The sequence below is a fragment of the Arvicanthis niloticus genome, chromosome 26 (genome assembly GCF_011762505.2).
Source record: "Arvicanthis niloticus isolate mArvNil1 chromosome 26, mArvNil1.pat.X, whole genome shotgun sequence".
Lineage (NCBI taxonomy): Eukaryota > Metazoa > Chordata > Mammalia > Rodentia > Muridae > Arvicanthis > Arvicanthis niloticus.
The window spans coordinates 37,861,650-37,887,746 of NC_133434.1; the positions used below are offsets into that span (position 1 = coordinate 37,861,650).

The following is a 26,097-nucleotide window of genomic DNA, read 5'->3' on the forward strand; positions in this document are numbered from 1 at the left end:
GGAACCCGGAAGCTGGAGGCGCGCCCGCGGAGCTACCCGTTCCAGACCTGGGAGGCGGCGGCCTGAGGCTGCTCGGCCGCGCGCCCCCTCCACCCGCTGCTCGCGCGGGGCCTCGGCTCTGCAGCCGCCCGGCCCACCCGCGCCCCGCCGACTGCATCCGCCGCGCCCAAACCCGAGTGAAGATCCGTCCTGGCTGGAAAGAAAGGGACGCGGGCGCGGCCCCGGCAGGTGAGGGGCAGGCCCTGCAAAGCAGGAGTGTGGGCGTGCGTGCGGAGCGTGTGCGGGCGCAGGTGGGCGTGTATCGAGCATGCGTGACTTGTGAGCCGAGTTCACGGGTGGGCCGGTCCTTGTGACCGTGCACGTGATCCAGATCTCCGCGTGTGCGTGTGCGCGCGGGGCCGCCTGTGTGTGTGTCCCCGAGTGTCTAAGGTCCAGCCTCGGTTCATTGCGGATTGTTGTTGTGTCTGAACTAGTGGCACCCAGGGCGGCCCCTGTGGCGATTGGTGCACAAAATCCGTAGTCAGACGTCCTCATTTTCTCGAGCCGCCCATCCTGAGGCTGTGGCAACTTTTCAGGGCTGTGAGTAGAGTTGTTTTGGAGATCCTGCCTCAGACTAGGTGTGAGGCCTGTTAATGAATCATGAGGAATGTAGCAGGGCGAAAGACTGTCCCTTTTACTTCTTTTCCCAGGGAGTTAGAAGTTAGGTGCTGATGCTGTGTCCTTGCCTCCATCTGCAGTGGTCCAGCTTCTCCTTTTGCAAGGATGCTATAAACTCATACATCGTCTAGTAGCGATGTGTGAATTTTCAAAAACCCTTTTACGCCAGGACCTTGCAACCGAGGTGTCAAGAGAGAAATGTCGTGCAGGCAGCTTCTCCTCTCATGACATTTAGAGAGAAGTGGATAGGTTCCTGGAGAAAGGATAAGTCTTAACTGGAGAAATCTCTAAAAGATAGCTGTTTAATGCATACAGGTGTGGAGAAGGGTGACGTTGTGTAATGAGCAGCCGGCTGCAGGGCCTTAGATGTCGTCCGATGGTAAAAAGCTCATGGTTAGTATTCTCCAACACTGAGAATCGTAGTTGGGTCACCTAGAGCCTCTCAAGTTCTAATACGTTTTTATTGGCTGTATTAACAATCACAGATTGTCCCTAAATAAGTCAACTACACGTTGAGCTAATGGACCAGCAATTTGTGACTGACCGTGTGTTAAACATTTGTAAAGGTGGTTTCCTCAGCTATGAACCACAGGTTCCGTTGAAACTCTGACGGACAAGTACATGCTCACAACTAGCAAACTTGTCCAGCAAACACGAGGTCCAGAAAGAACTGGGTATCCTTAGCGTCCTGGAGGACTGGTTTCTTATCTCTGGCTCTTTCCTCACCAGCCTGAACAGGTGCTTTTGTTCTTTTGTAAAAAACAAAGTCATGAGAAATCAAATCTGTCCTGAACTCACTGCCCATGTTCTTTTTTTCATCCTGACCAGTTTGGTTCACGATCTCAAGCTAACTTTCTGGGCCACAGATTTTTTTTTTTTAAGCATGTTTCTCTTGTGACTTGGAAAAGCATCCGGCTTAAGTGGATGAAAGAGAGCTAGAACAAACTTTCCGTTTCATACCCTTCACAGCTGCTTTAGCTTGGGGGGTGGGGGATGGGTGGGAGGGGTGTTATTTTTTTCTTCATAGCTGTCAGCTGGTCATACGCAACATTTGGTAACATTTGGTAACTGTCTCGGCTTTCCTCACCACCAAACTAGCACAAGTGTTAGTATCACCTGTCCTTGCAAAAGTGTCCTCACAGCTGTGTGGAATCGCTTACGCATCAAGATTAGTTATAATGTGTTCAGTACTGAGGGGCTTGTGAATTATACTGAGGACTTGGTAAGGACTACCCTTCTGCTGCTGTGGGAAAGAAGTGGGTCACTTATTGGTGTGCCTGCCTGTGTGTGTGTGCGGTAGTTTGGTTTCTGAATGGCAGCTGATTCCAAGACTGTGGATAATTTTTATTGTAAGTTGGTTGATCCTAGAAGTAAATTTTAACAAATTGATTGATGTTTTAGTTTTGTATGTTTGAGACAGGGTCTTACTATATAGCTCTGGCTGTCCTGGAGCTCACTGTGTAGACCAGGATGGCCTTGAACTCACGGAGGGCTAGCTGTCAGCCTCCTGAGGGCTAGGATTAAAGATGTGTACCATCACATCTGGTTTTTTAGCCTGTTTTTCATATTCCCTCCTGCAGACATTCTAGAAAATGTTTCCAGCTGGAAATGTACAGATGCTGTGGTGGTATTTCAAGGCTGTCCTAATGTAAAATATTGCAGGATTAACTGTATGTGTTTCATTTTAAAATAAGAGAGACAGGAGAGTTGAACGAACTAAAATGTATTACCTAAATGTACGAAGCTATCAAACAAAACAGTTTTAAATAGTGAAAGATGTGTCAAAAGAAATAGTTTAAATGGCTTAGATATTTTTAAACATGTTTAATATTTTAGATAAAATGGATTTCGTAAAGGGTTGTGTTCGTTGTTTTAGCGTTCATAACCACATCTGTGCACAGTGGTTTCAGCACAAGATTGGTGGTGATTTACTTGATGTTTTAAAACAATTTACAATTTTAACAACTCTCTCTTAAAGCATCTCCTTTGCTTTGAGCTAAGAGACTGGTATCCTATCAGTACTGTAATTAGAGTTTAACGTCAGACTGCCTCTGTTAACTGGAAGTTCAGTTGTGCGATGCTCAAAGGTCCGGGGGGCGGGGGGCGTCCAAGGAATGAGGAAGTGTTTCATTGAACTTAGAATCCTCTGCCCCTTGCCAGTCCCGAGCTTTTTCTAAAATTCAAATAAAAAGTCAGCCTGGACTCTCAAACCCAACTCTGCTAGGGAGTCTAGTCCTGCCCTGGAAGTAGGGAAACACCATGCAAGGCAAGTATGTAAGTCTTTCCTGGTGAGTGGGCGGAAGTGCCTCTCTTGACAAAAAGAACCTGGACCAGGACCTTAGTTTCAGGTTCCTGTAATGACTTTGTGTGAGCCAAGAAGGAAAGCCAGCCAGTTCACAGCCTGGAGGTACCTTGATTAGGAGGGATTCTTGCAGGGCCTGGTTCAGTCTCTTCAGGAGTTAGTCATCCTGTAGTCAGCAGATCAGGCGGGTTGACTGCCAAACCATTCTAGGCTTTGGGGAAACAAAGAAACCCACAGAGGGAAGCAAGCTCAGAGGTGGTTGACTTAACCTGAGGTCACAGAAGTGCTGAATGTCTGTAATCCCTGCAGTTGGTAGCGGCAGGTGGATCTCCAAGTTTGAGCCAGCTTGGTCTACACAGCAAGTTCTAAGATAGCTCAGGGCTACACAGAGAAGCCCTGCCTCAAAAAACAACAAATAAAAAAACCAGACCCTCCCCCCCCCCCCAAAGTAGAAGACATACCTTTTTCTCTAGAGACAAACATTTTGTTGTAAGTTACAGCAGATTTACCTTATATCACAGGTGTTTCAGAGACGTCCATGTAACTTTCTCGCACTGAGGACTGAACCCAGGGCTTAGCTCGTGTCAGGCAAACACTCTGCTGCACCCACCTAGCACCACCTACGTCTCAGCTTATGCACCTTTTAATCACATTGGTGGGAATGGTGTGTTTGGTGTTTGTCCCTCCCACCCTTCTTGGGTATTAGCTACATGTGAATTAAAGTTACACTTTGGCATGTTGTGAATCATTTGAAAACAAGCTTGCTAACCCCTTTGTCATATATGTCCCATATAAGCACATGGGAAGTTTATTAAAACGGATTCTTCAGGTGCTGTCAAAAGGGTTCAGAGTCTCCTAAGTAGGATGGTGTAAAAAAGAGAATTCTGTATCCAGTGTGGTTCTTTTTTTTTGGGGGGGGGGGGTTGGGGGGGTTGAGACAGGGTTTCTCTGTGTAGCCCTGGCTGTCCTGGAACTCACTCTGTAGACCAGGCTGGCCTTGAACTCAGAAATCCACCTGCCTCTGCCTCCCAAATGCTGGGATTAAAAGTGTGCGCCACCACTGCCCGGCTCAGTGTGGTTCTTTAATTCTGCAAGACCAGAGTCCTCTTTTGGAGCTACTAAAAGATTTCATCCTGTTGTCCTCTCTAGTTTAAACCTGTATGGACGAGTCCAACAACCCTGGTTTCTTTGGCTAAAGTATTGTTGGTGCAGCTAGACCAGCCTTTGCGTTGAGATCAGATGTGATGAGAATTCTCTCTGCAAAACTGTCATCTGCTTTTATTTCAGGGCTAACCTGTGTTTCTGCTCATCATGGGAGAGATCAAAGTCTCTCCAGATTATAATTGGTTTAGAAGTACCGTTCCCCTGAAAAAGGTAAGTACAATTTTACGGCATTTCATAGCCGCAGATGCCGATACTTGTGTATGGTTTAGAAGCTGTGCCTCAGTGTTGTGTGAGAGTGAAGGTTATTGCCAAATACTGTGACTAGGTGTCACAGAGTGTAAAGTTCACCCAGTCCCTGTCGTATGCAGTCAGCTTTGGAGTGCAAAGGTTTTCTTACTTGTAATTCCTTTTATATACTGAGCCTCGGATAATGTAGTAAAATATGGATAGTGTAGTCATTTCTGTTTCTGTTCCTGAAACTTAAGCTTCGTAGGACTCTGTGCAGTGACGCTCTCTTAAGTACTTCCCTAAAACCCTGACCAAGGCAACGTGTCAAAGTTTATTTGGGCCTTACAGTTTTAGAGAGTTAATTAGAGTCTGTGACTGTCATGGCAGAGAGCATTGTAGGCAGGCATGGTGCTGGAACAGTAGCTGAGAGCTTGCAGCCTCCTGATCAACAGGCTTGAGGTAATGAAAGACATACTGGGAATCTTTTAAAATCTCGAAGCCCAACCCCAGTGACACACCACCCCCAGTAAAGCCACACCTCCTAATCCCCCCCCAAACAGTTCCACCAACTGAGGACCAAGCATTCAAATATATGAGCCTGTGAGGACCATTCTCATCCAAACACCGTAGATACATCCCAACTCGACTCTAGTCAGCCTCTGGAGCCCATGTGCTTAGGATGTATGTAAACCCTCAACTGTTCAGTTGACATTTGATGTAGACTATGAGCCCCATGTTAATCCTAGACAGAGACCATTTTACTATCACAGAGGGGGTCTTGGCTGATGCCCTGCAGGGGTACCAGATGCTGTGATTTCAGGATCATCAGTGTTGTCTGTTACAGTCATTTTAGCAAAACAGATAGCTGAGAAAGTATGGTGCAAGTCTGACTTTATATGGAAATATGAGCTTCTTTTTGCCCAGGCAGAGGCTTTCTGCTAATAGCTCTGGCAGTGTTGGGAAGCTCCCTGGGTATCTTAATGCTCTCAACAGTTTGACCAGGTGTGGTCAAACTACGGACCAGAAACTTGAGGTCTATGGAATTAGCTAGCATATTAGAGATCATATTGCCTACTAGACTTTGGCTTAAAAATCAGAGTAATCTGGTTTCAAAGTCAGGCTAACTGGAGCTGCTTACAAAGTCAGCCCTTTTACTTTTGCTTCCCAGGAAACTTACCAGCATTGAAGCAGGGCCCCTCTCCCTCAGCCTTTCATGTAACTCCCATGAACTCTTGATAGATGCAGTTCCTCAGCTGGCTACCTCAGTCAGCCCCAAGACCCCCAGATTGACCTAAATATTCTTAGAAGTCACTTCCTAGATAGATCCCTCTCCCCACACTTGTTTTTCATGATAAATTTGCTTGAAAATTTATGGTGCTTTGGTTTCAAGTTGTTGAGCCGGGCAGGTTCCAGGACAGGCAGGGCTGCAGAGAGAAGCCCTGTCTTGAATAAAACAAAAACAAAAGGTGTCAAGCAGATACTGTGTTCTGACAAAGTTCTGATGAGTCTGGCATTCAGAGAACTCAGAGGAAGTTGAATACCCTTCGGTATTCACGGTGTATGTGCAGAATGCCTCAGTCAGTTCATAGAACATGCTGTCTCAGAATATATGTGTATAAGCTACTGTTTCAGAACCCGGTATTTGTGTTACTTTCCTCCCGAGTTACTTATTGAAGCAAATCTCTAGGAGATTGAGATGTATGCTTTCTTAAGATTTTCTTTCTTATTTGTTTCTTAGGATTTTACAAGACTTGGGGTTTGTTGTGTAGGCTGTAGAGGTCCTTGGGTTTGGTTGTTTGCTTTTTAAAAAAAATTTTAAAAAAACCATAATCACGGGGGAAAGATACATAGGAATCAAAACAAATGGCGCAGTAGAAGGGTCACAAACATGAGACACATGTTTTCCTCTGTCGGGAAGGCCCAGCAGAAACGACTCGGATTCCCTGGACTTTGCCTTGCCTCATTTGTCAGCTCTTGGTGACACCAGTGACCGTGGTTAGTCGATTGCTACCCACTGAGGGACATTGTGGAGTGCACAGTCCTGCTAGCTAGGAACACTCAGGGAAAAAAGATAACTATTGATTTGAACTGACGAGTGTTGGTGCAGTGAAATGTAACAATAACTAGCCTGTGTCAAGTTTGTGTGAAGCACTCGACTTGCCTCGATTTATGTTTTTTCTTCCCTGTCAGGCTAAGAACACTAAATGACAAAGGGTTCTGACAACCTCCTCCACGTCCCATTCCTAAAAAACAGTCTACTTTCTCCCATGTCCCATCCTCAGGTGAATGGTTTAAAGCATTTCCTGAGCCAGTGACGTACACATACACTTACCTGGTCCTTCATCTGTCATTGAAATACCCTCCTCACTCACATTTGCACCTCATTGGATCCTGAAGCATCTGGGGTCTGCCTAGCTCTCCCCATAGCCAAATTCTCAGTTCCTCCTTGCCTGCCCTGTTCAGTCTCTGACCCTGTTGACCCCAGCCAGTCCTCTGGGCCAGCATTCAGGGATGACTGCAAACTGCTCTTATGTGTACACACATGCACACGCATGCACGCATACACGCATACACGCATACACACACATACACCGTCACGGAAAATATAAAACACCATGCAGAGTTTACTGTTTACTGATAGATAAAACAGACTTCATAGACAGTCCAGTTAAAAACAGAACAGTTAAACAGTTAAGAATCTGTTCTTTGGCCAGGCAGTGGTGGCACACGCCTTTAATCCCAGCACTTGGGAGGCAGAGGCAGGCGGATTTCTGAGTTCGAGGCCAGCCTGGTCTACAGAATGAGTTCCAGGACAGCCAGGGCTACACAGAGAAACCCTGTCTCGAAAAAACAAAAAAAAAAAAAAAAAAAAAAAAAAGAATCTGTTCTTTGAAGGGGAGGGAGGATGGGATAGGGGGTTTCTGAAGGGGAAACCTGGAAAGGGGAAAACAATTGAAATGTAAATAAAGAAAATATCCAATATTTTAAAAAGGTTTACACAAAAGAAAAGAGAGAGAGAAAAAAGAATCTGTTCTTTGGAAGTTTATAAATTGCACTAAGGAAAAGGAAGCCAGAGCAGGTTATTGTGGACACTCGTCTGCCATCTCCATATTGTCCTGTAACAAACAGGACAGGTTTATCACAATTGCCGGTGACTGTTATAAACCAGCACCTTCAAACCCCAGTCACGAGACAGTCATTTCTTTCCCCATTTCAATCTTCCCTCCAGATAATCGTGGATGACGATGACAGTAAAATCTGGTCACTCTATGATGCTGGCCCCAGAAACATCAGGTGTCCCCTCATCTTTCTTCCTCCTGTCAGCGGAACTGCAGATGTGTTTTTCCAGCAGATTTTGGCTTTGACTGGATGGGGTTACCGTGTTATAGCTGTAAGTATGGCTGCTTCAGCACTGAATCTCAGGTTCCTGGCCTTCTGTTTCTGGCTGACTATAGTAATGGGAACTTTTTTATTTGAAGTAAGATTATATTTTCCTGTTTTACTTCTCAGTCTTGAAGCCCTTTAGTTGTCTTGGATGTGGTGCATCCAACCCATGGCTGAGAGAGCCCCATGCCGCTAAGTGTACACTTACCGTTAGTGGCTCCATACCACTAAGCTCTGTGCCCTGCTCTGGTATCCTCAAGGAATCATCGAAAAAGGCTTTGTATTTCTGAGTATTTCTTAACAGGCTTAGGGCTTGATCTAGTGTCCCACTGTCCTTCTGCATTTCTTTAAGAGTGGGGGTGTTTATAGGAAGGTTTCTGTGGCTTGTGATAAAGGTTTGTAGTGCATCCAATTTAAGCTCCCGACCAGCTTAAAAACAAATGAGACTCCACTATGGTGATTTTATTTGGCTTTGACAGTTACTGGGAGGGTAACCCCTAATCTACTTTTGTAACTGCTGGTCTGGCTTCCTCTACAGTGGTGTACCCCAAATTCTTGCTGTTTCTCCTTGCCATGTGCTCATGGCACCTCTCCTCATGGCACCTTCTTCTCATGGTCTCTCCCCTCTTCTTCTCTACCCACAACTGGGTAACTCAAAACCTACCTCTAATTCCTCCAGTAATTGGCTGTAGCCAGTTTTATTTAAGCAATAGTTTTAAATGAAGGAACAAGGTTTGTACAACAAAAGCTTGTACATGTGAGAATTCACAGGGAACACCTGTCTTCATCGTTATATAGCTGCAGTGGCTTCCGGGACCTGCAGTGTTACGTCCCCCACTCCCTGTGGACGGCTGTTGTAATCCATGCCAGTCACAGTCTTGTGTTGGGAGGGGAATTAGTTACTTTGCATGTTGCAGGGACAGAACACCTGCCAGAAGCAGTGTAAGGAGGGGCGAGTTCATTTGGCTCACAGTTCAAGGGCATCATGGAAGACATGTCACAGCTGCAGGGGCTTGAGGCAGTTGGAGGCAGAGAGAGAATGTGGGTGCTCGGTTCGCTTTCTCCTTTCTGTGTTCAGTCTGTGACCCCAGTCCATGGACTGGTGCTACACACGATCAGGTAAGGTCTTCCTACCTCAGCCTCATGTAGATAACCCCTCATGGCCATTCCCAGAGGCCTCTGGGTGAGCCTACAGTCTTCAGAGTTGGCAGGCAGTGATTGGGTTTCACCTCAGAGGTCCCAGCAGACAAGTCCGAGTCCTCTTTCTCCTGACAGCCCTTTTCTTGGGAGAACAGTTGGCATCACCACTGCCTCCAGGCCTTTTCTCTGGCTTCATCAGATGGTGTTAGTCTCTGCGGCCACGGGTGTCCTGGGTGTTCAGTAATCCTTCACACACAGCACTCCAGGAGAGTGAGTGCCCCAGCCCTCCACAGCCATGGGTGGAACCTGAGCTGCCTTCAGGAATCTGCCCTCTAGAAAGCAAATCCTGACGGGGCTTCCTCCTCAGACTGGCAGGTCTCAGAGGCCTTGGCTCTGTCTGATTTTCTGTTTCGGTTTGGTGTTTGTTTTTCCATCTGTCCCCTCCTTTGGTCTTTGGTTTTTCAAGACTGGTTTTCTCTGTGTAGCCCTGGCCGCCTGGAACTTACTCTGTAGACCAGGCTGATCTCAAAGTCAGATCTACCTGCCTCTGCCTCCTGAGAGCTGGGATGAAAGGTGTGTGCCACCAAACCCAGCTTTTTAAATTTTTTAAAATTTTTTTGAGAAAAGTTCTCTGTAGCCCTGGTTATTCTGGATCTTGGGACCAAGCTGACCTCAAACTCACAGAGATCCACCTGCCTCAGTGCTGGAATCCAAGGTGTGTGTCACAGCACCCTGCAAGGTTCTTTTTAAAATTACGAGTTAGTCTGTCTGTCTGTTGTGTGGACAGGACAACTTGCAAGAGTCATTTCTGTATTCCTACCATGTGGATCCCAGGGATCAAACACCAGTCTTCAGGCTTGGTAGTCCTCTACCTGCTGAGCCATTTCTCCAGCCTCATGACCCCATTTTTTTTTTTTTTTTTTTTTTTTTTTTTAGCTGTAGGGTGGATGCAGAAAAAGTCAGTAGTATATTCAAAACTGTCAATAGTTGATAGGTTAGCAGGCTGGCAAGTTAGCTCGGTAGACAAAACCCTCGCTGTACAAGGCAAGCACCTTCACCTGCTGAGCCATCTTGCTAACCACGCTACCCTATATTTTAAGATAGTCTTTTACCAAACCTGGAACTCATGATTCAGATAGATTAGCCAGTGAATTTTGGGGATCTGGTCCCCTCCCCCCCCCCCCCCAAAAAAAAAAAAAAAAAAACCCAGCACTGGAGTTACAGACACACACCACCTACCAGTTTTTACCTGGGTGCTGAGAGTCCAAACCTGGGTCTTCATGCTTGTGCGCCATGGACTTGAGTCACTAAGCCACATCCCTAGCCCACTTGATTTTAAACAAATTTCTCATTAACAGCCACAGAGTGGTATTTGTAGTTTTCTTATATTCATATATTTCATATATTATAGTTTGCTGCATGTTCCTCCATGCAAGCCCATGTTAATAATTTCTGTCTTCTGTGATGTTAATGTAAATTTGATGCTATTAAATTTATTTTTTTAAGATTTATTATTTAGAGAGAGAGAGAGAGAGAGAGAGAGAGAGAGAGAACACAAGAATGAGCAAGCACAGCCTATCAGAGGAGTATCAGTAACTGGGCTCATAAATGACAACCTCATTTCCAGGGACTGAGACTTTTCTCCTAAGAATTTTTCCATGTGTGTGTCTCTCTGCATGTCTGTGTGTCTGTATGTCTCTCTGTGTATGTTGTCTGTCTCTGTGTGTGTGTGTGTGTGTGTGTGTATGTGTGTGTCTCTCTGTGTGTGTGTGTGTGTGTGTCTCTCTCTCTGCATGTCTGTGTGTCTGTATGTCTCTCTGTGTATGTTGTCTGTGTGTGTGTGTGTCTGTGTGTGTCTCATGTGTCTTTGTGTCAATTGTGAGCTGACAGTGTGACTGTTGGAAACCAAATTTGGGTTCTCTGAAAGAACAGCAAGTGCTCTTAACCACTAAGCCGCCTCTCCAGCCCAGCAGGATGTTAATCAAAGTCTACTGATTTTATTCCGATTTGCTCAGCTTTACCTCGATTTAATTGGGAGTGGGGGCGGGGCAGCATGACATTGTGTACGGCTTTATCGCCAGCATGTGGCATTGATTTTGTTTTGTTTGGTTTGGTCTTAGGGATTAAATTCAGAGCCTATGTATTCTGAGCGCATGGTCTACCACTGAGCCGTGCCTTTAGCTTAGTGTGAAGACTTTCAAATTACAACCTTATTAAATACGTTCCCTTTCCTTTTATGGTAACATCTACATCCTACTCCAGAAGCCTTATCCACAAATAGAATTTTATAATAAAATATATCAAATCTACAGAGGTATCTATCCCAGTGACTTTTCTTCAATGACAATATATATCTGAGGGGTTAAAACAACAAAATGAGACTGCCAGGTAGGTATATAGAGAGATACTTTTTTTTTTTTAATGAGGAGGATGAAGATAGATGTTTCATGTAGAGAGATAAAGAGAGCTTGCTTGAACACACACAGGCACCAAATTCTATCCCTAGCACCACACACACACACACAAGACACACCCTCACACACCCACACCCACATACCCTCACACACACACAAGACCACATGCACAAAGAGACACAGAGAGAGAGAGAGACAGAGATACAGACACACAAGACACACACATGGAGAAATTCTTCGGAGAAAAGTCTCAGTCCCTGGAAATGAACTTGTCGCTTACGCTGTCCTTGCTGGTGACACTAACAGGCAGGCTTCTTAGGGTCAGCTGCCATACTTTGTTTTCGTTGTAAGTGAAAGTGCAGGAAATCAGAAAGACTTAAGAAAATTGCAAAGGACCATTTTATTGAGCAATTCCCTAAATGATACTAAAGAAGGGGTGGGAGTGTCTTCTTGAGAAAGGATTTTTATTTCCGATTCTCCTGGCTGTTTGAGCCTCATAGTCTCTATTCAGAATGAAGTCGGCTGTCTTTACCTGGGCCGACCTCTGCAGTAGCTGCTCTTGACCCTCAGAGTCTTCAGAAAGGAAATTGATGCGGATTGAAACTGTTGTGTGGAGCTGCATTGATGGCTCAGTGGTTAAGAGCACTGACTGCTCTTCCAGAGGACCCAGGTTTCATTGTCAGAAACAACATGGCGGCTCACACCCATCCAAAACTGCAGCACCAGGGGACCTGAAGCCTCTTCTGGGCTCCGTTGGCACCCACATGCATATGGCTTTCAAACACATAAATGAAGATTTTGGTTTGGTTTGGTCTTTTTTGTTTTGTGACAGAGTTTGTTTGTATAGATAGCCCTGGCTGTCCTGGAACTCACTCTGTAGACCAGGCTGGCCTCGAACTCAGAAATCCGCCTGCCTCTGCCTCCCAAGTGCTGGGATTAAAGGCGTGCGCCACCACCTGGCAAGATAAATCTTTAAGAAATAAAAAAATTTTTAAATGTTATTTTCACAGACTTAGAATGAGAAACAAGTTTTGGACAATAGGAAATCTTATGTGATTCCTGAACTATTCAAATATGAGGAACATTTAAAATGTTTAACATAAATTAAAATTTTTATTTCAGTTGCAGTATCCAGTTTATTGGGACCATCTTGAATTCTGTGATGGATTCAGAAAACTTTTAGACCACTTACAGTTGGATAAAGTGAGTAGTGAACGAATGACTCAGAATGTGATTGAAGTGTGAATCCTGTAAAGGCTAAGGTTTCTTATTTTTTTTTAATAATAGCTTCATTGTGATAGAATTCACATACCACACAATGTCCCATTTTAAAGTAGACAGTCACATGTTTTAAATTTCCAGATAAAGTTGTAGATGTCAACACTGTCAACTCTGGAGCATTTTTTCCCCCGCCTTTCCAAAAAGAAAATTTATTGGGCCAATGGGGTGGTAAAGGCACTTGCCACCAAGCCATCCCAGGGACCACGCGACAGATGAGGATCTGTTGCTGTAGGTTGTTGTGGTGTCAGTTGTACGTTAGCACCAGATGTGGAGGGTTTCTGCGACTCCCAAGGCCAGCGGAATAACAGTCTGAGTAGAATAAGAAGGCAGGTGGGTCAGCACAACTCAGTAGCCACTGAAGAGTCTTACACTGATTTTAGGCATATCTAAGCACAGCACGATTTAAAAAAAAAAAAATTTGTGGGGATAATGAACTCACCCTGTGTGCCCAATAAGGCTTAAGGAGTGACTACATCAAAACTCTTCATAAAGTACCTGTGACATCTTCCGTAAAGATGGATTCTATAGATGGACTACATGTGACATCTTCAGGGTCTGGTATGGTCATACAGATAACACAGAGGTCAGTGGGCCTTCCAGCCTTCTGGGTGGAAAACGGGTTATCTCTCTCTGCCTTTGAAGAGACAGCCCTGCGTGTTTAACATTTGTTTTGTTTTATGTGAGATGGTCTCGTGTAGCCCAGGCTGGCCTCAAGCTCACTATGTAGCCAACCATGTTCTTTTTTCTTTTCTTTTCTTTTCTTTTTTTTTTTTTTTTTTTTTGTTTTTTTGTTTTTTTGTTGGGGGGGTTGTTTTGTTTTGTTTTGTTTTTTGAGACAGGGTTTCTCTGTGTAGCCCTGGCTGTCCTGGAACTCACTCTGTAGACCAGGCTGGCCTCGAACTCAGAAATCCGCCTGTCTCTGCTTCCCAAGTGCTGGGATTAAAGGTGTGCGCCACCACCGCCCCGCTGCCAACCATGTTCTTGAACTCTGGATCTTAAACCTCCCAAATGCTGGAGAGTTAGAGGTATGAGCCATCACTCTCCGAGACCCATGTAGCTGGATCCTAGAAACCTGATGGGTGACAAGGGAATGAAGGGAGGTCAGACTTGTGTACAGAAAAGCGGGGCTCTGATGGAGATGCACCAGCAGTTTGTCAGTGAATTTATTGTATACCACTGAGCAAGGCGGCAGTTTTAAAAAATTATCTGCTATTATACAGCTGAACAAGGAAGTGGGAAGCTGAGGGAAGCAGTCATCCCCGAGGAGGGCTGTGTGGCAGATAAAACACCGGCTTTAGCTGAACATCAGTTTCTCATCAACACTTATATTTAGTCCAGAGGGAGGCTTTGCTGTTCCATGGGTCCTTGGCATGGACGTACTCACGGCAGTGGTACCCACTCATTCACCTCCACCCCCCACAATCGTACCCAGATGTTTTTTCGGGGGGGGGGGGTTGTTTGTTCGCTTTAGACTTACTTGTGTGAGTGTATGCATAGATGCATGTACTTCAGAGGTCGGCAGAGGATATTACGTGTTTCTCTCACTCTCCACCTATTCCTCTGAGGCAGGGTCTGGGACTACAGGCGTGTTCTGAACACCAGCCTCTCACATAGCTGTTGGGATCTAAGCCCTGGTCCTCATGACTGCAGCAAGCACTGTTTAACTGCTGAGTCATTGTTTTCTTGATGGGGTAGATACATTTATTTAAATAAAATATTTGTTAAATTTATAACTGCTGCAGATTTCTGAGCCTGCTGGGTAGTGATGACGTACTCTGCGATTAACAACGGTTGAAGCAACTCGGTGTCTTAGAATCTGCCTTGTGTTTGTTTATAATTAGGTCCATCTGTTTGGGGCATCTTTGGGAGGCTTTCTGGCTCAGAAATTTGCTGAGTACACTCACAAGTCTCCCAGAGTGCACTCCCTCATCCTGTGCAATGCCTTCAGTGACACGTCTATCTTCAACCAGACGTGGACTGCAAACAGGTAAGGGTGTACATCTTTAAATGTTGGCTTTGGGGGAGCTTTGATGCAGCGAGAATAAGAGGTGAACAAGAAAAGAATGGTGTAAACTCCATGTTCAACGCTTTACTCAGTGTGGGTTGGGCCTGCCGTCATGCTACAGTGACAGATGTTGTTGCTACAGTAACACATGTTGTCTTGTCCTATCCTTGTAAGATCAGTTCTCTAAATCGACACACTTTCATGTGGGTTTCCCCAACATTCTGTCATGCCCTGAGATAAATCTTCCTACCCTTGCTTTCCTTCCTTTCTGGGTTAGTGCCCTGAGGGGTGATCACCAGTGGAAAGACAAGAACATTTAGTTCATAATGATGTGATCTTGACACTTGATGTCCTGTTCTTCAGAAAGAATTGCTTTAGGGGCAACCAGTAAGGTTCCAGGTTCCCCTCAACCACCCTCTCTTTGATTTTATTTAACATTTTGTTTTTGATCTTTGCTTGTGTGAGTACGAGCCATGTCAGGACACCTCAGGTATGAGTCCTGATGTTTGAGGTTGTAACCCCAGTGCTGGGTCGGGTAGGGGTGGAGACAGAATGATTGCTAGCCAGACAGCCTAACCTAAAAACAGTACGAGATTGTTTCAAGAGAATAAGGCAAAGGGTGATACAGGAAGACAGCTGTGCCCTCTGGCGTGTATCACACACAAAGCAGTCGAGTTCCTTAGGTCTTTCTTTTCTTATCAATATGTGAAGGTTTATATTGAGATAAATCAATTTGAGGAACCAGAGATCTAATTAGAACTGAGTTGTGAACAACCCCAGTAGCCTTCCCCTCTGCTCTATAAACCGGCTTTCCTCTTACTGGGTTATCCCTTCCGGTAGCCATAACAGTAGATTATGGTCACCTAGCGATGCTTTGAGCACCCACTAGTAACTGCAAGATAGTAACAACCCGCTTTTCCTTGACTAAGGCTAACATCCTAGACGACGACATTTCGTGTCTCCTGAGCCATTGCTCTGTCTCTGGGTTTCTTGTAATGCTTTTTTTTTTTTTTTTTTTTTAAACTTACTCACTTTACATCCCTTCCATGTGCCCAGCAAAGCTTGATGATCGAGGCCCAGAGAGCTGAGTGAATGACTAGTTCGGTGGTCTGTAGACAGTAATTCTTGGGAGGGTGGTGTCAGAGACACCATTTGGGAGCAGAGTGGTGCGATTCAGTGCAGAGGTGACTCATGCCTCACACTGGGACTGCCCAGTAGAATGGCTGCACAGTTTCCTCGTCCTCCTTTTATTAAGGAGGGGACATACACAGAGGTTGTCCCAAGGCTTTGGTGCCTGCCAGCAAGTATTCAGACAATGAGCTACAGCCGCGGCCCTCAAGACTTAATTCTTTCCAGATTTTAATGTCACTTAAAAGCCTCATGGTAGAAGCAAGCTGTGGTGACATGAACTTGCCGTTCCAGCTCTGAGAAAACTGGAGGAGAAACTGTCAGGCGTCTGAGGCTGGTCATAGCTACAAGACAGGAGACTGTCTCAAACCACAGAAACAAAAGCCTCATACAGAGGTTTTGCCTTAAACCCATGACTTGGACTCCAAATTCTGCAAAGGAAGAAAACAAAAAATGTCAATTTACCCCAGAGCTGCCTGGACTTGTTTAAATCAGCAAATGTGTCCTTGACTAAAGGCCGTTCAGCAGTTCTCAACCTGTGGGTCACGGTCCCTTTGGCAAACCTTTTATCTCAAAAAATATTTAGATCATAATCCATACAGTAGCAAAATTACAGTTGTGAAGTAGAAATGAAAATAACTTCATTTATTGGAGGTGGGGCCCCCACAACACCAGGCACTGTGTTAAAGGCTGGTGGCATTAGGAAGGCTGAGAACCACTGCGTTAGGACAAAGCAGACCATCAGTGAGTGAGTTGTGTGTGTGTCTACAGTTGGCTAAATAATTCAGTCACTTCTGTCTTGGCAAAGCTCTGTTGAGCAGATACTTAACGTATGTGCAAATAGTTCTTGGGATTGTTTTCTCCTGAAACTGTGAAAAGGGCTCCCGTAATCTCCCAAGAGCAGTAGTTGTCTCCAGAGTGAAGGCTTTAGGAGTGCAGATTTTCAACAAGTCTTATTTCCCTCAGACCTTGATACTCAGTTGAAGGTGTTTTTTGAATACTGATGTTAATGTAGAGTCTGGCAGGATCTTATTATATAAATATATATTTATATTTTATTATATATTTTATTATATATATATTTTATTATATATATTTTATTATATATATATATATATATATATACTTTTTTTATATAGATCTCAGATTTTATCTTTTTTTTTTTAATATAAACTCAAACATCTGCCAGCTTCTTCCTCCCAAGTGCTGGGATTAAAGGCTCATTCCATTGTGCCCAGCTAATACATCTTATATTAATGGGCACCAAGCAAGCATGTGGTACACAGACATACATACACGTAAACCACTTACATATAAAATGAAGAAGTCTAGTTACAAAAAGGCACGAGGCTTTGTCTCTTCTTCTCGCCAACGGTGACGTAATGAGGAACTTTGTCTTGTGTGAACCCTGTCTGCCCCCATCCCCGGCTGTTGTTCCTGCCTGGTGACTTCAGGTTGTTCCGCTGGGCCTTGGTGCTGAGTCGTCCTGGTGGGAAGGTTACTTGAGCGTGTGGGATAGGTAGGCAATCTTGTCCCTGAAGGGAAATAGCTACTTCAGCACGTATAAGACACTGTGCTTGGCTGAATTCCAGAATAGCATTTTAAAGGTTACAAAAGTCTGTCCTCTGCATTCCCCAAGACTCTCCTCAGGAGGGCAGCCTGTAGAGTGTTTTTTGTTCGGGCTACCTAATATTTCAGTTCTGAACAAATAGTACTGGTTTCCAGCAGGAAATCAAGTCACTGTTGGCTGTCAGATTGACCCAGGACTCCTATGGGGCAGTTTGTGTAGTGTGAAGTTCTTTGAGTCTTTCTGTGTCTTCGAACCTCCCAGTCCCTTCTTCCTGTCTCTGTACCTTCCCATGAGAGCCCCTCATTCTGTTCCTCCACCGCCTCAGGCACCTTAGTGTTTGGAGAGACCTTTTCCTCCAGTCTAAGGAAGCAGCCAGCAAGGAGGCTCCCCCTCCCACAGTTACTGTGTATTATTAAACACCGTAAGTGTTACACCACCTCCCCCAGAACAGGTTTGTACGAAACACTCCCTCAGTCCTTTATGGATTTCTCTTCTGCTTTTGGGATGGGGGGTGTCCTGTGTTTGGAGGCAGAGATTGGCATTCAGTATCTTCCACCATCGCTGTCTGTCTCACACTGAGGCGCAGTCTACAGTAGCTATTGTAGTGGCCATCTTGCCCTGGGATCCCCTGCCCTGACCTCCCACAGGCTCCCGGCATTACTCAGGCACTACCAATGTGAACTCCAGCCCTCGTGCTTGTAGGGCAAGCACTCTACCCTTTGAGCCATCTCCTCTGCCCTGCTTTGTTGCGTTTTTGTTTTGAGACAGGTTCCATGTTTTCTAGGCTGGCTTCCAACTGTCTGGGTGTGACCTAGAAGTCCTAATTCTCCAGTGCTAGAATTACAAGTGTGGACCGCCCTACCCAGTTTATGCAGTCTTGGGGCTTGAACCCAAGGCTGTTTGCATGCTGGGCAAGCACTCTACCAACCGAGCCACATCATAGCCCTTACTCTGCTCTTAAATGTCATGCTCATGCCACATGTTGTGTCACCTCCTGGTCAGCACTGCTGTGTCCTCTCTAGGAACTGAACGGGTCTGTGGCGTTTTATTGTAGCTCCCAGTTGTATTGAGTCTCTTGTTTGGGTAGCCTTTCACCACTTCCTGAAGCCTGACAGTACACGTCAGTAACGCTCCCGGGAAGGCCTTCCCATCGGTTGTATCCCAGTGCAGTCTCATCATTGGGGTGGCTCTATTAGACGATGGGGATCTACTTGTGTCCCTCCTGCCTCGCCTGGTCAGTCAGTGCTCCTTCATCTCCCGGGAGCGGCATGTGCACTGCAAAGACAGAGTGAATTACTCCTTGGGAGGAAGTCTTTCTGTGGGGAAGATTATAATTCTGTCAGTTAAGCAAGCCATGTTGTAAAATGTCCAACACCCAAAGACCTCCACAGGCCTGGTCTGAGGAGAAGCTGGCCCGGCTGCCCAGCTTCCTTGATCTAACTCATGTGAGTTCTCCTTCACAAGCTTTCTGTTACTTGCTCTGGTGTTTCCTTTCTTGTATCATTTGGAGCAATCTAACCATTCTACTTTAGGCCAAAAAAAATTATTATCCCAAACAAATGCTGTTTTTAACTTTGCTCACTACAAAATGTCTTCGTGCTTACTTCATACTTGTGCCCTTCCTCGGGTTTCTCCTGTTTCCTGCTTCTTTCCTTGACATACAGATCATCGGGACATGTGTTCTGGTGCACGCCTTTAGTTGTGCAGCAAGAATCAAGGCCAGCCTGGTCTGTATAGCAAGTTCCAGCCCAGCCAGGCTATATAGTCTCAAATCAAAACAGTAACAACAAAATTATATTTTAAAACAAACTTTACAGAAATAATCTAAATTTAGACAATTTTTTCAGCAAAATATAATATGATTTTAGAATGTTTTCAACAGAATGCAGCTTAATTTCTTTTTGTAGTCTTGGCTTATATAGAATTACAGGCTAACTCCAATCTTCACTCTTAGTGACCTTACTTTTGGGTTAAGGTCAAGAATAAAGCAACTAAACTGTTTCTCTACATGCACACAGTTTAGGAAAAGTTGTTTATTAATAGATCCAAACATATTTTTACCTCTGCTAATAGCTTCAAGATAGATATGTCCCTGCTAAGATTTACCCAAGTCTTGTAAACTGAAGACCTCTGGTTTAAAGATCAGCTCTGTTTTATTTAAGCATTCATTTATCTGTAAACCAACTTGAAGAATAATTGGGATTTTTTTTTCCTTTTCAGTCATCATGTCCCTATGACACAGGCACACACCACAGACTCACTGTGTAACGCAGGCTGGCTGTTGGGCTGGGAAAGGAGTCCAGCCTTCCCCTGGATTCTAGGTGTCCTGCTGGGATGGAGCCTCGGGGCTGAAGATTACGGTCCATTTCTGTGTCGGTCACTAGCCTCTGTCCTTGTTTTACAGCTTCTGGCTGATGCCAGCATTTATGCTCAAGAAGATAGTTCTGGGGAACTTCTCCTCCGGCCCAGTAGACCCGATGATGGCTGACGCCATTGATTTCATGGTGGACAGGGTAAGGCTCGTGACACTCCGGGAACACTTTTACTGGGATTTTTCTTGCACATGTAAGAGGAGGTCCATCATCTGTGGATGTGTAGGGGTGGTCTTTGTGGAGCAGTCCTCGGTGTTAACTGCAGTACTTCAGACAGACCCCACTGCTGGTGAGGGCTTAGCTCCACCAGTGCCTCCCAGCAGCTGCTGTACATTCAAATCCAACAGGAGCTTAGAAAGTAGAGTAATGCTTGCTGGGGACCAAACCCAGTAACCTGGCCCTCGTGAGGCAGAGGCAGACAGGTCTCTGTGAGCAAAAAAGGCCAGCCTGGTCTACAGAGTGAGTTTCAGGACAGCCAGGGCTACACAGAGAAACCTGTCTAAAAAACAAAAAACCAAACAAACTAATTAATTAATTAATTTAAGAGGCTAGAGAGACTGCTCAGTGGTTAAGAACACTGTTGTTCTACAGTTTGGTTCTTAGCACCACCTTTGGTGGTAACGCCCACTGTGGGAAATCCGACAGCTCTGGTCACTGAGGGCACTAGCGTATAGGCTGGAGAGATGGTTAAGGGCGTGAACTGCCCTTCCAGAAGATTCAAATTGGGTTCCCAGAACCTGTGTGAAGCAGCTCACAACCACCTGAAATCCTAGCTTCAGGGGATCCAGCACCCTCACATGGCCTCACAGGCGCCCGCAATTTAAGCATAAACTTGATTTTTTTTTTTCCTGAGCTGGAGAGATGGCTCAGTGTTTAAGAGCACTGATTGCTCTTCCAGAGGTCCTGAGTTCAATTCCCAGCAACCACCTGGTGGCTCACAACCATCTGTAATGAGATCCAATGATGCCCTCTTCTGGTGTGTCTGAAGAGAGCTACTACAGTGTGGTTATACAAATAAAATAAATAAATCTTTAAAAAATAAATAAATAAAAGTTAATTTTTTTTCAGCTTGGTTATGGTAATTATGCCTATAAGCCAAGTACTTTGGAGGTTGAAGCAGAAGGTTCTCCATCTTGAGGCCAACCTAGATATACAGACTGTCTCTAAGAACAGAGCTTCCAAGGCCTCACTAGACAGTGCATCTGGGCTTGCTGGGCCTCTGAGAACCTGGCTCCTTTAGGGTGGGGAGAGGCTTTGTTTCTTGAAAGGAGGTATCTTGTGGCCTCAGGCCTCACCTCCTGACTGTCGGGCTGCTGCAGGCCTGTGCGGCTATGCCCACCTAGAGTCAGTTGTCACCTCACCTCCCTCCTGCAGTATTCAGGTCAGTGTGATAAACAAGTCTGCACTCTGGCATTTCACAACCATGGGGCAGAAGGCCCCCTGACATGCTGAGGGACACAAGTTAGGGTGCACTTGAGTCAAACAGGCAGTATAGGTTGTAGCCAAAAGAAGCCATGGTCACATGACATTTATAGGGCCTGACTCAGGTGCCACAACAGAAAAGGCCCAACACTCCCCAATGGATCGCAGTCTCTCAGATACATCGTGTTCTCTCATTGGTGAGTTTTCCACCCTAAACATCCCCAACATCACAAGCACAATGCCACTTATGGACCTGCTGTGTGTATGAGAATGAGAACAAGATTCCCGCACACTCTTACCTGTATCTCTCTCTCTCTGCTGCAGCTGGAGAGTCTGGGTCAAAGTGAACTGGCTTCAAGACTTACTCTCAACTGTCAGAATTCCTACGTGGAACCTCATAAAATCCGGGACATCCCTGTCACCATCATGGATGTAAGCTTCTCTTGAAATAATAATATAGGTGCTTGCCGTTATAAATACGTAGCCAAGATATAATTATTTGGTGACATTAACTGTACTTCTTTCTTCTGTCACACCGTGGCCTTTTCAGTTCCACAGCACCCTACTGCACATGCTGGATTTCTGCTCACAACAGTGAGGCACCCTTGTCCTCGGTGTGCTGGTGACACTGAAGGTGGAGATAACCTGATTCATAGCAAGTTCTAGGCCAGCAAGGATCTGAGTCCTTGCTTTTTTAAATCTTGTAATTTTGGGGGTGCAGAGATAGTTGTTCATTAGTTGAGAGCACTTCCTGTTCTGGTAGAGGATGCAGGTTCTGTTCCCAGCACCTACATGGCTTCTCACAACTGTCCATAATTCCAGCTCCAGAAGATCCAGTGTCCTGGCCTCCTCAGTTACCCACACATAGTGACACACATGTAATTCTACTTTAAACTTTTTGAGGAATTGACATAGTGTTTTCCAATAGCTGTATCATTTTACATTTCCCCCACTAATGCCTAGGGTTCTGGTTCACTTAACATTCTGACATTTTGGTTTTGAGTCCAGCTTTTAATGGCTGAACCTGCATTAAAACAAACAAACAAACAAACCACCAGTCGTGGCGGCACATGCATGTAATTCCAGCCTTGGGGAGGTGCGGACAGGCAGGTTCCTGGTTTGCTGACCTGCCAGTCTAACCTGCTTAGTGCATTCCAGGCCATCGAGAGACCCTGTCTTCAAAAACAAGTATGATACCTGAGGTTGACTTCTAGCTTCCACATACACACATATAAGCATGCATAGACACACAAAATATACATATGCTTATCTTTAAAATGCCTTCAAAAAATTCTGTATGCATGCTTCAGAGAACATCTGAAAGATGCCCAAAATCTGTGAGCTCAGCTGCCAGAACACCCAGCTGCCAGAACACCTCCTCTCAGAAGAGTCCGAACTTCCTGCCTTTTGTCTTTTTAAAAAGATTATTTTACTTCATGTATATGGAGGCTTTGCCTGCACCTGTGTAAGTGCATCATCTGGCTATGGGGCCAGAAGAGGGTGTTGTCTTCTGGAGCTAGAGTTACAGACAGTTGTAGGCTGCCATGTGGGTGCTGGCACCCTAACCAGGGTCCTCTGGAAGAGCAGCCAGTGCTCTTAGCTCTGAGCTGTCTCTCCAGCCCCAAGATTTTATTGTTTTTGAAATTGGCATTCTAGTGATTGTTCACTATTAATATTTCATTAATTAGCCACATGTGAGAGGTGAGAGACATTTGGCAGCAAAGTCTATAGCTGAGATCTTAAGTTGGAACGAGAATGTTATTTTTCAGATGGGTATAGGGGATGGGGCCTTGCACGTGCAAGGCAAGCGTTGTAACACCCAGCTGTATGCCCAGCCTCTTGGATTGGAGTCAGACGTGACCAGGAACAGCACCAGGAGGTAATCCCTGGCTGCTCTGGCACTCAGGAACGTGGGGTGACACTTTTGTACTGTGATGCCATGAGATTTCAGCCTTGTGTGTTTTCAAAGGTGTTTGACCAGAGTGCGCTGTCAACAGAAGCCAAGGAGGAAATGTATAAACTGTACCCTGATGCCCGCAGAGCTCACCTTAAGACAGGAGGCAATTTCCCCTACCTGTGCAGGAGTGCAGAGGTCAATCTGTATGTGCAGGTAAGTCCAGCTGGACCCCAGGACGTGTGCTTTAGAGACCCTCAAGGCAGTGCTCCCTTAACGGTCCTCTAGACAGCAAGCCTCGCATCACACACTGTGGAAGTGGCCCTTAGTATGGTGCACCTCGCTTCCTGGAGACAGGGAATGCAGCCAGGGAAAGACATCACATCTAAATGAAACACTCAGAAAATGACTCCTTGATCTGATTACGCACTAATGGCAAAAATAAAACCACCTCATTCTCTCAAGAGATTACTAGAGTGGGGTGACGAGTGGCTGCCTTGATAATGTGGTGAGAAGTATCCGGGGCCTTCTTGGTGAGTCAGCCCCATCTTTAATGCTCTCCGCTCCCGTGGAAGTAGATCCTAAGGAGGCAGTGCTAACCATAGAGAAACCGATGCCCAGAGACGCCCACCGTGCCATTAGCCACAGTAGCAGAAGACTGAGCGTCCGTGGGTAGAGCAGCGTCTATGTTGTCTATGAAAGGCCGGCAAGGTGGCGTGGTGATTCAGGGCTCATTCTGTTCTTGTACAGGATGTAGGTTTGATTCCCAACATGCACGTGATGCCTCACAACCATCTGTAACCCCAATTCTAAGAGATCCAAAACCTTCTTCAGCCTCTACAGGCATCAGGCACACATGAGCAAAACACTCATAAAACTTTTAAAAAGAAAAGAAAGAGGTTTATGAAGGGCCAGCAAAGGTGGGTCTGTGGCACGAAAGCATGAGAACTGTAGTTCAGATCTCCAGAGTCACATAAACGCCTGTTGAGCGTGGTAGCCTGCATGAACTTCCAGTCTGGGAACGTGGAGTCTGGGGATTGCTGAGAGAAGCTGGCTCTGGAGACTAACCATATCAGGGGGCTGGAGAGACTGCTCAGCAGCTAAGAGCACTGGTTGCTCTTCCCAAGGACCTAGGTTTGATCCCGGCTCCCACTTGGCACCTCAGAACTGAAACTCTAGATCCAGGGGATCCAGCGTCGTCCTCCGACCTCTGACCTCCTACAGCACTGCATGAATGTGACCGAACTGATGCACAGGCACATGTGTAGGCAAACCCCCTGTATGCATTTCTTAAAACAGGATTGGCCATGTTAGAGGGCTCTGGATTCGATCGATACCTCAGTGATTACGATGGAGAGTGATCGACCTTGGGCCTCTACATGTGCATACACACGTGCCCACAAATGTACATATTACACGAAACATGGGAGTTATGTACATGGGTGGGGGGTGATATCCATGAAGGCTTGGCAGGAAAACCTGCTTAAAAACACAAAACAACAAAACAGAGGTCAATGGTCCTGCTGATTCTTTGCTCAGCAGAGCAGTGAATACTTGTAATTTAGCCCTTGGAGGCCATCACAGGGTTGCTGTAAGTTCAAGGCTGGTCTGAGCTACATCGTGAGACCCATACTGGTTTCTTTGCTGGCTTTCTCTAGTGTGTAATTTTACGGAAACTTTATGCTCTCCTGCCATGCTTGTTAATAGCAAGCTCTGTAATACAGTCATTGCAAAGTGAAGGTGCTGGGTTGGGGAGATTTCGGTGATAAAGTGTTTGCTATGTGACAAGGAGGGCCTGAGCCCAGTCGACAATCCAGGTTTAAAAAAGCAGGTGTGGTGGCATAGCCCTGGGGAGGGACAAACAAGCAGACCCTGGGTCTGGCTAGCCAGCTGCCCATCCTGCTTGCCAAGCTTGATGCCACTGAGAGACTACCTCTAAAGACACGGTGGTTGCCAGTGATGGTTCAGTGAGTAAAAGAACGGCCACCAAGCCCAATAACCCAGTTCAGTGCCAGGAAACTACACAGAGGAGGTGACAGTCACCTCCCACTGCTTCTCTCTGACTTGTACATAACCTGCACTTTTCCAGATACATTTGCTGCAGTTCCACGGAACCAAATACGCCGCCATCGACCCGTCAGTGGTCAGTGCAGAGGAGCTGGAGGTGCAGAAAGGCCGCCTCGGCCTCAGCCAGGAGGAGCCATAGATGGGGCTCGAGACGCCGAGCCACCCTGCTCGTACACAATCAGTTCAGGGTCGCCGGGCACGCTGGTCCTCACTGTTCTGGAAGTAGGACTGATTGTCAGTCTCATGACAGGCGTCAGCTCTTCTAAGCCAGTGTGACTGTCCCCTTTCCACATTTGTTTTAAACTTTTGAATTTGAAGAACTTTTGAAGACTCCCATTTTAAGAATTGTGGAAATTTTGCTACCAAAAGTCTTCTCCACGCTGTGTGTTCATCTCGAAGGCTTGGGATCACATGGCGTTTTCTCTCTTCCTGCTTTCTGTAACTGCTGCACCTCCAGGTTGGAAGAGGAGCACCGGTCATTTTTATCGGTTCTTGGGCATAACCAGAGTGCCAAGGCTGGCAGCTGCTGGCCACTCCCCACACATCAGCTTTTTAGTTCCCAGTTGAGCACAGCATTTTGAGTATTAGCTATTGTATTTCTAGACATTACATTTGGAATAAAAATTGAATTTCAGTGAGCGGCTCCTGTGATCGGTGTTGCTGCCCCTCTGGGCTGCTGGCCAGTGCTGCGTGACACTGGGTGACCACTCCTTCACTCTGGCTGCAGCACGGCTGCCTGTTACCTGCCGCCTGCTGCTGTATGCCACGAGATTTTCTTTTCATCTCTCTCACTGATGGGGTTTGTCAAAAAGAGATAGGGTCCGATTTAGGCTAGGCTGGCCTTGAACTCATGTGTCAAGGCTAGCTTAGAGCTTATCCTCTGCCTTCACCTCCCAAGTGCTAGGATTATATATGTTATCCTGAAAGATCACCTGACGCCTGATAGAAATGTTTTAATACATACGGGAAAAATAAGCTGTCTCCTGCTCTTGATCTTAAAAAACTTCCAGCCTGCAGATAGCCTTGTCTGTTTTCCTCACTTTTCCACATTCCTTCCTACCCTGGATGA

General features: G+C 45.8%; 1 protein-coding gene across 2 annotated transcripts; it reads left to right on the top strand.

Moving 5' to 3' along the window:
- On the top strand, positions 1-25,662 carry Spg21 (SPG21 abhydrolase domain containing, maspardin). Of its 2 annotated transcripts, none has more exons than XM_076925812.1 (9): positions 1-228; positions 4,247-4,333; positions 7,581-7,742; positions 12,412-12,492; positions 14,412-14,557; positions 19,678-19,786; positions 21,392-21,499; positions 23,037-23,177; positions 25,051-25,662. In XM_076925812.1, the coding sequence occupies exons 2-9, from the start codon at positions 4,271-4,273 to the stop codon at positions 25,165-25,167; spliced, it is 927 nt and encodes a 308-aa protein (XP_076781927.1). In that variant the 5' UTR covers positions 1-228; positions 4,247-4,270; the 3' UTR covers positions 25,168-25,662. The 2 variants fall into 2 exon arrangements, with proteins under 2 accessions (XP_076781927.1, XP_076781928.1); XM_076925813.1 differs by lacking the exon at positions 1-228 and adding an exon at positions 1,769-1,879 and having other exon boundaries at positions 25,051-25,318.
- The last annotated feature ends 435 nt before the right edge of the window (positions 25,663-26,097 follow it).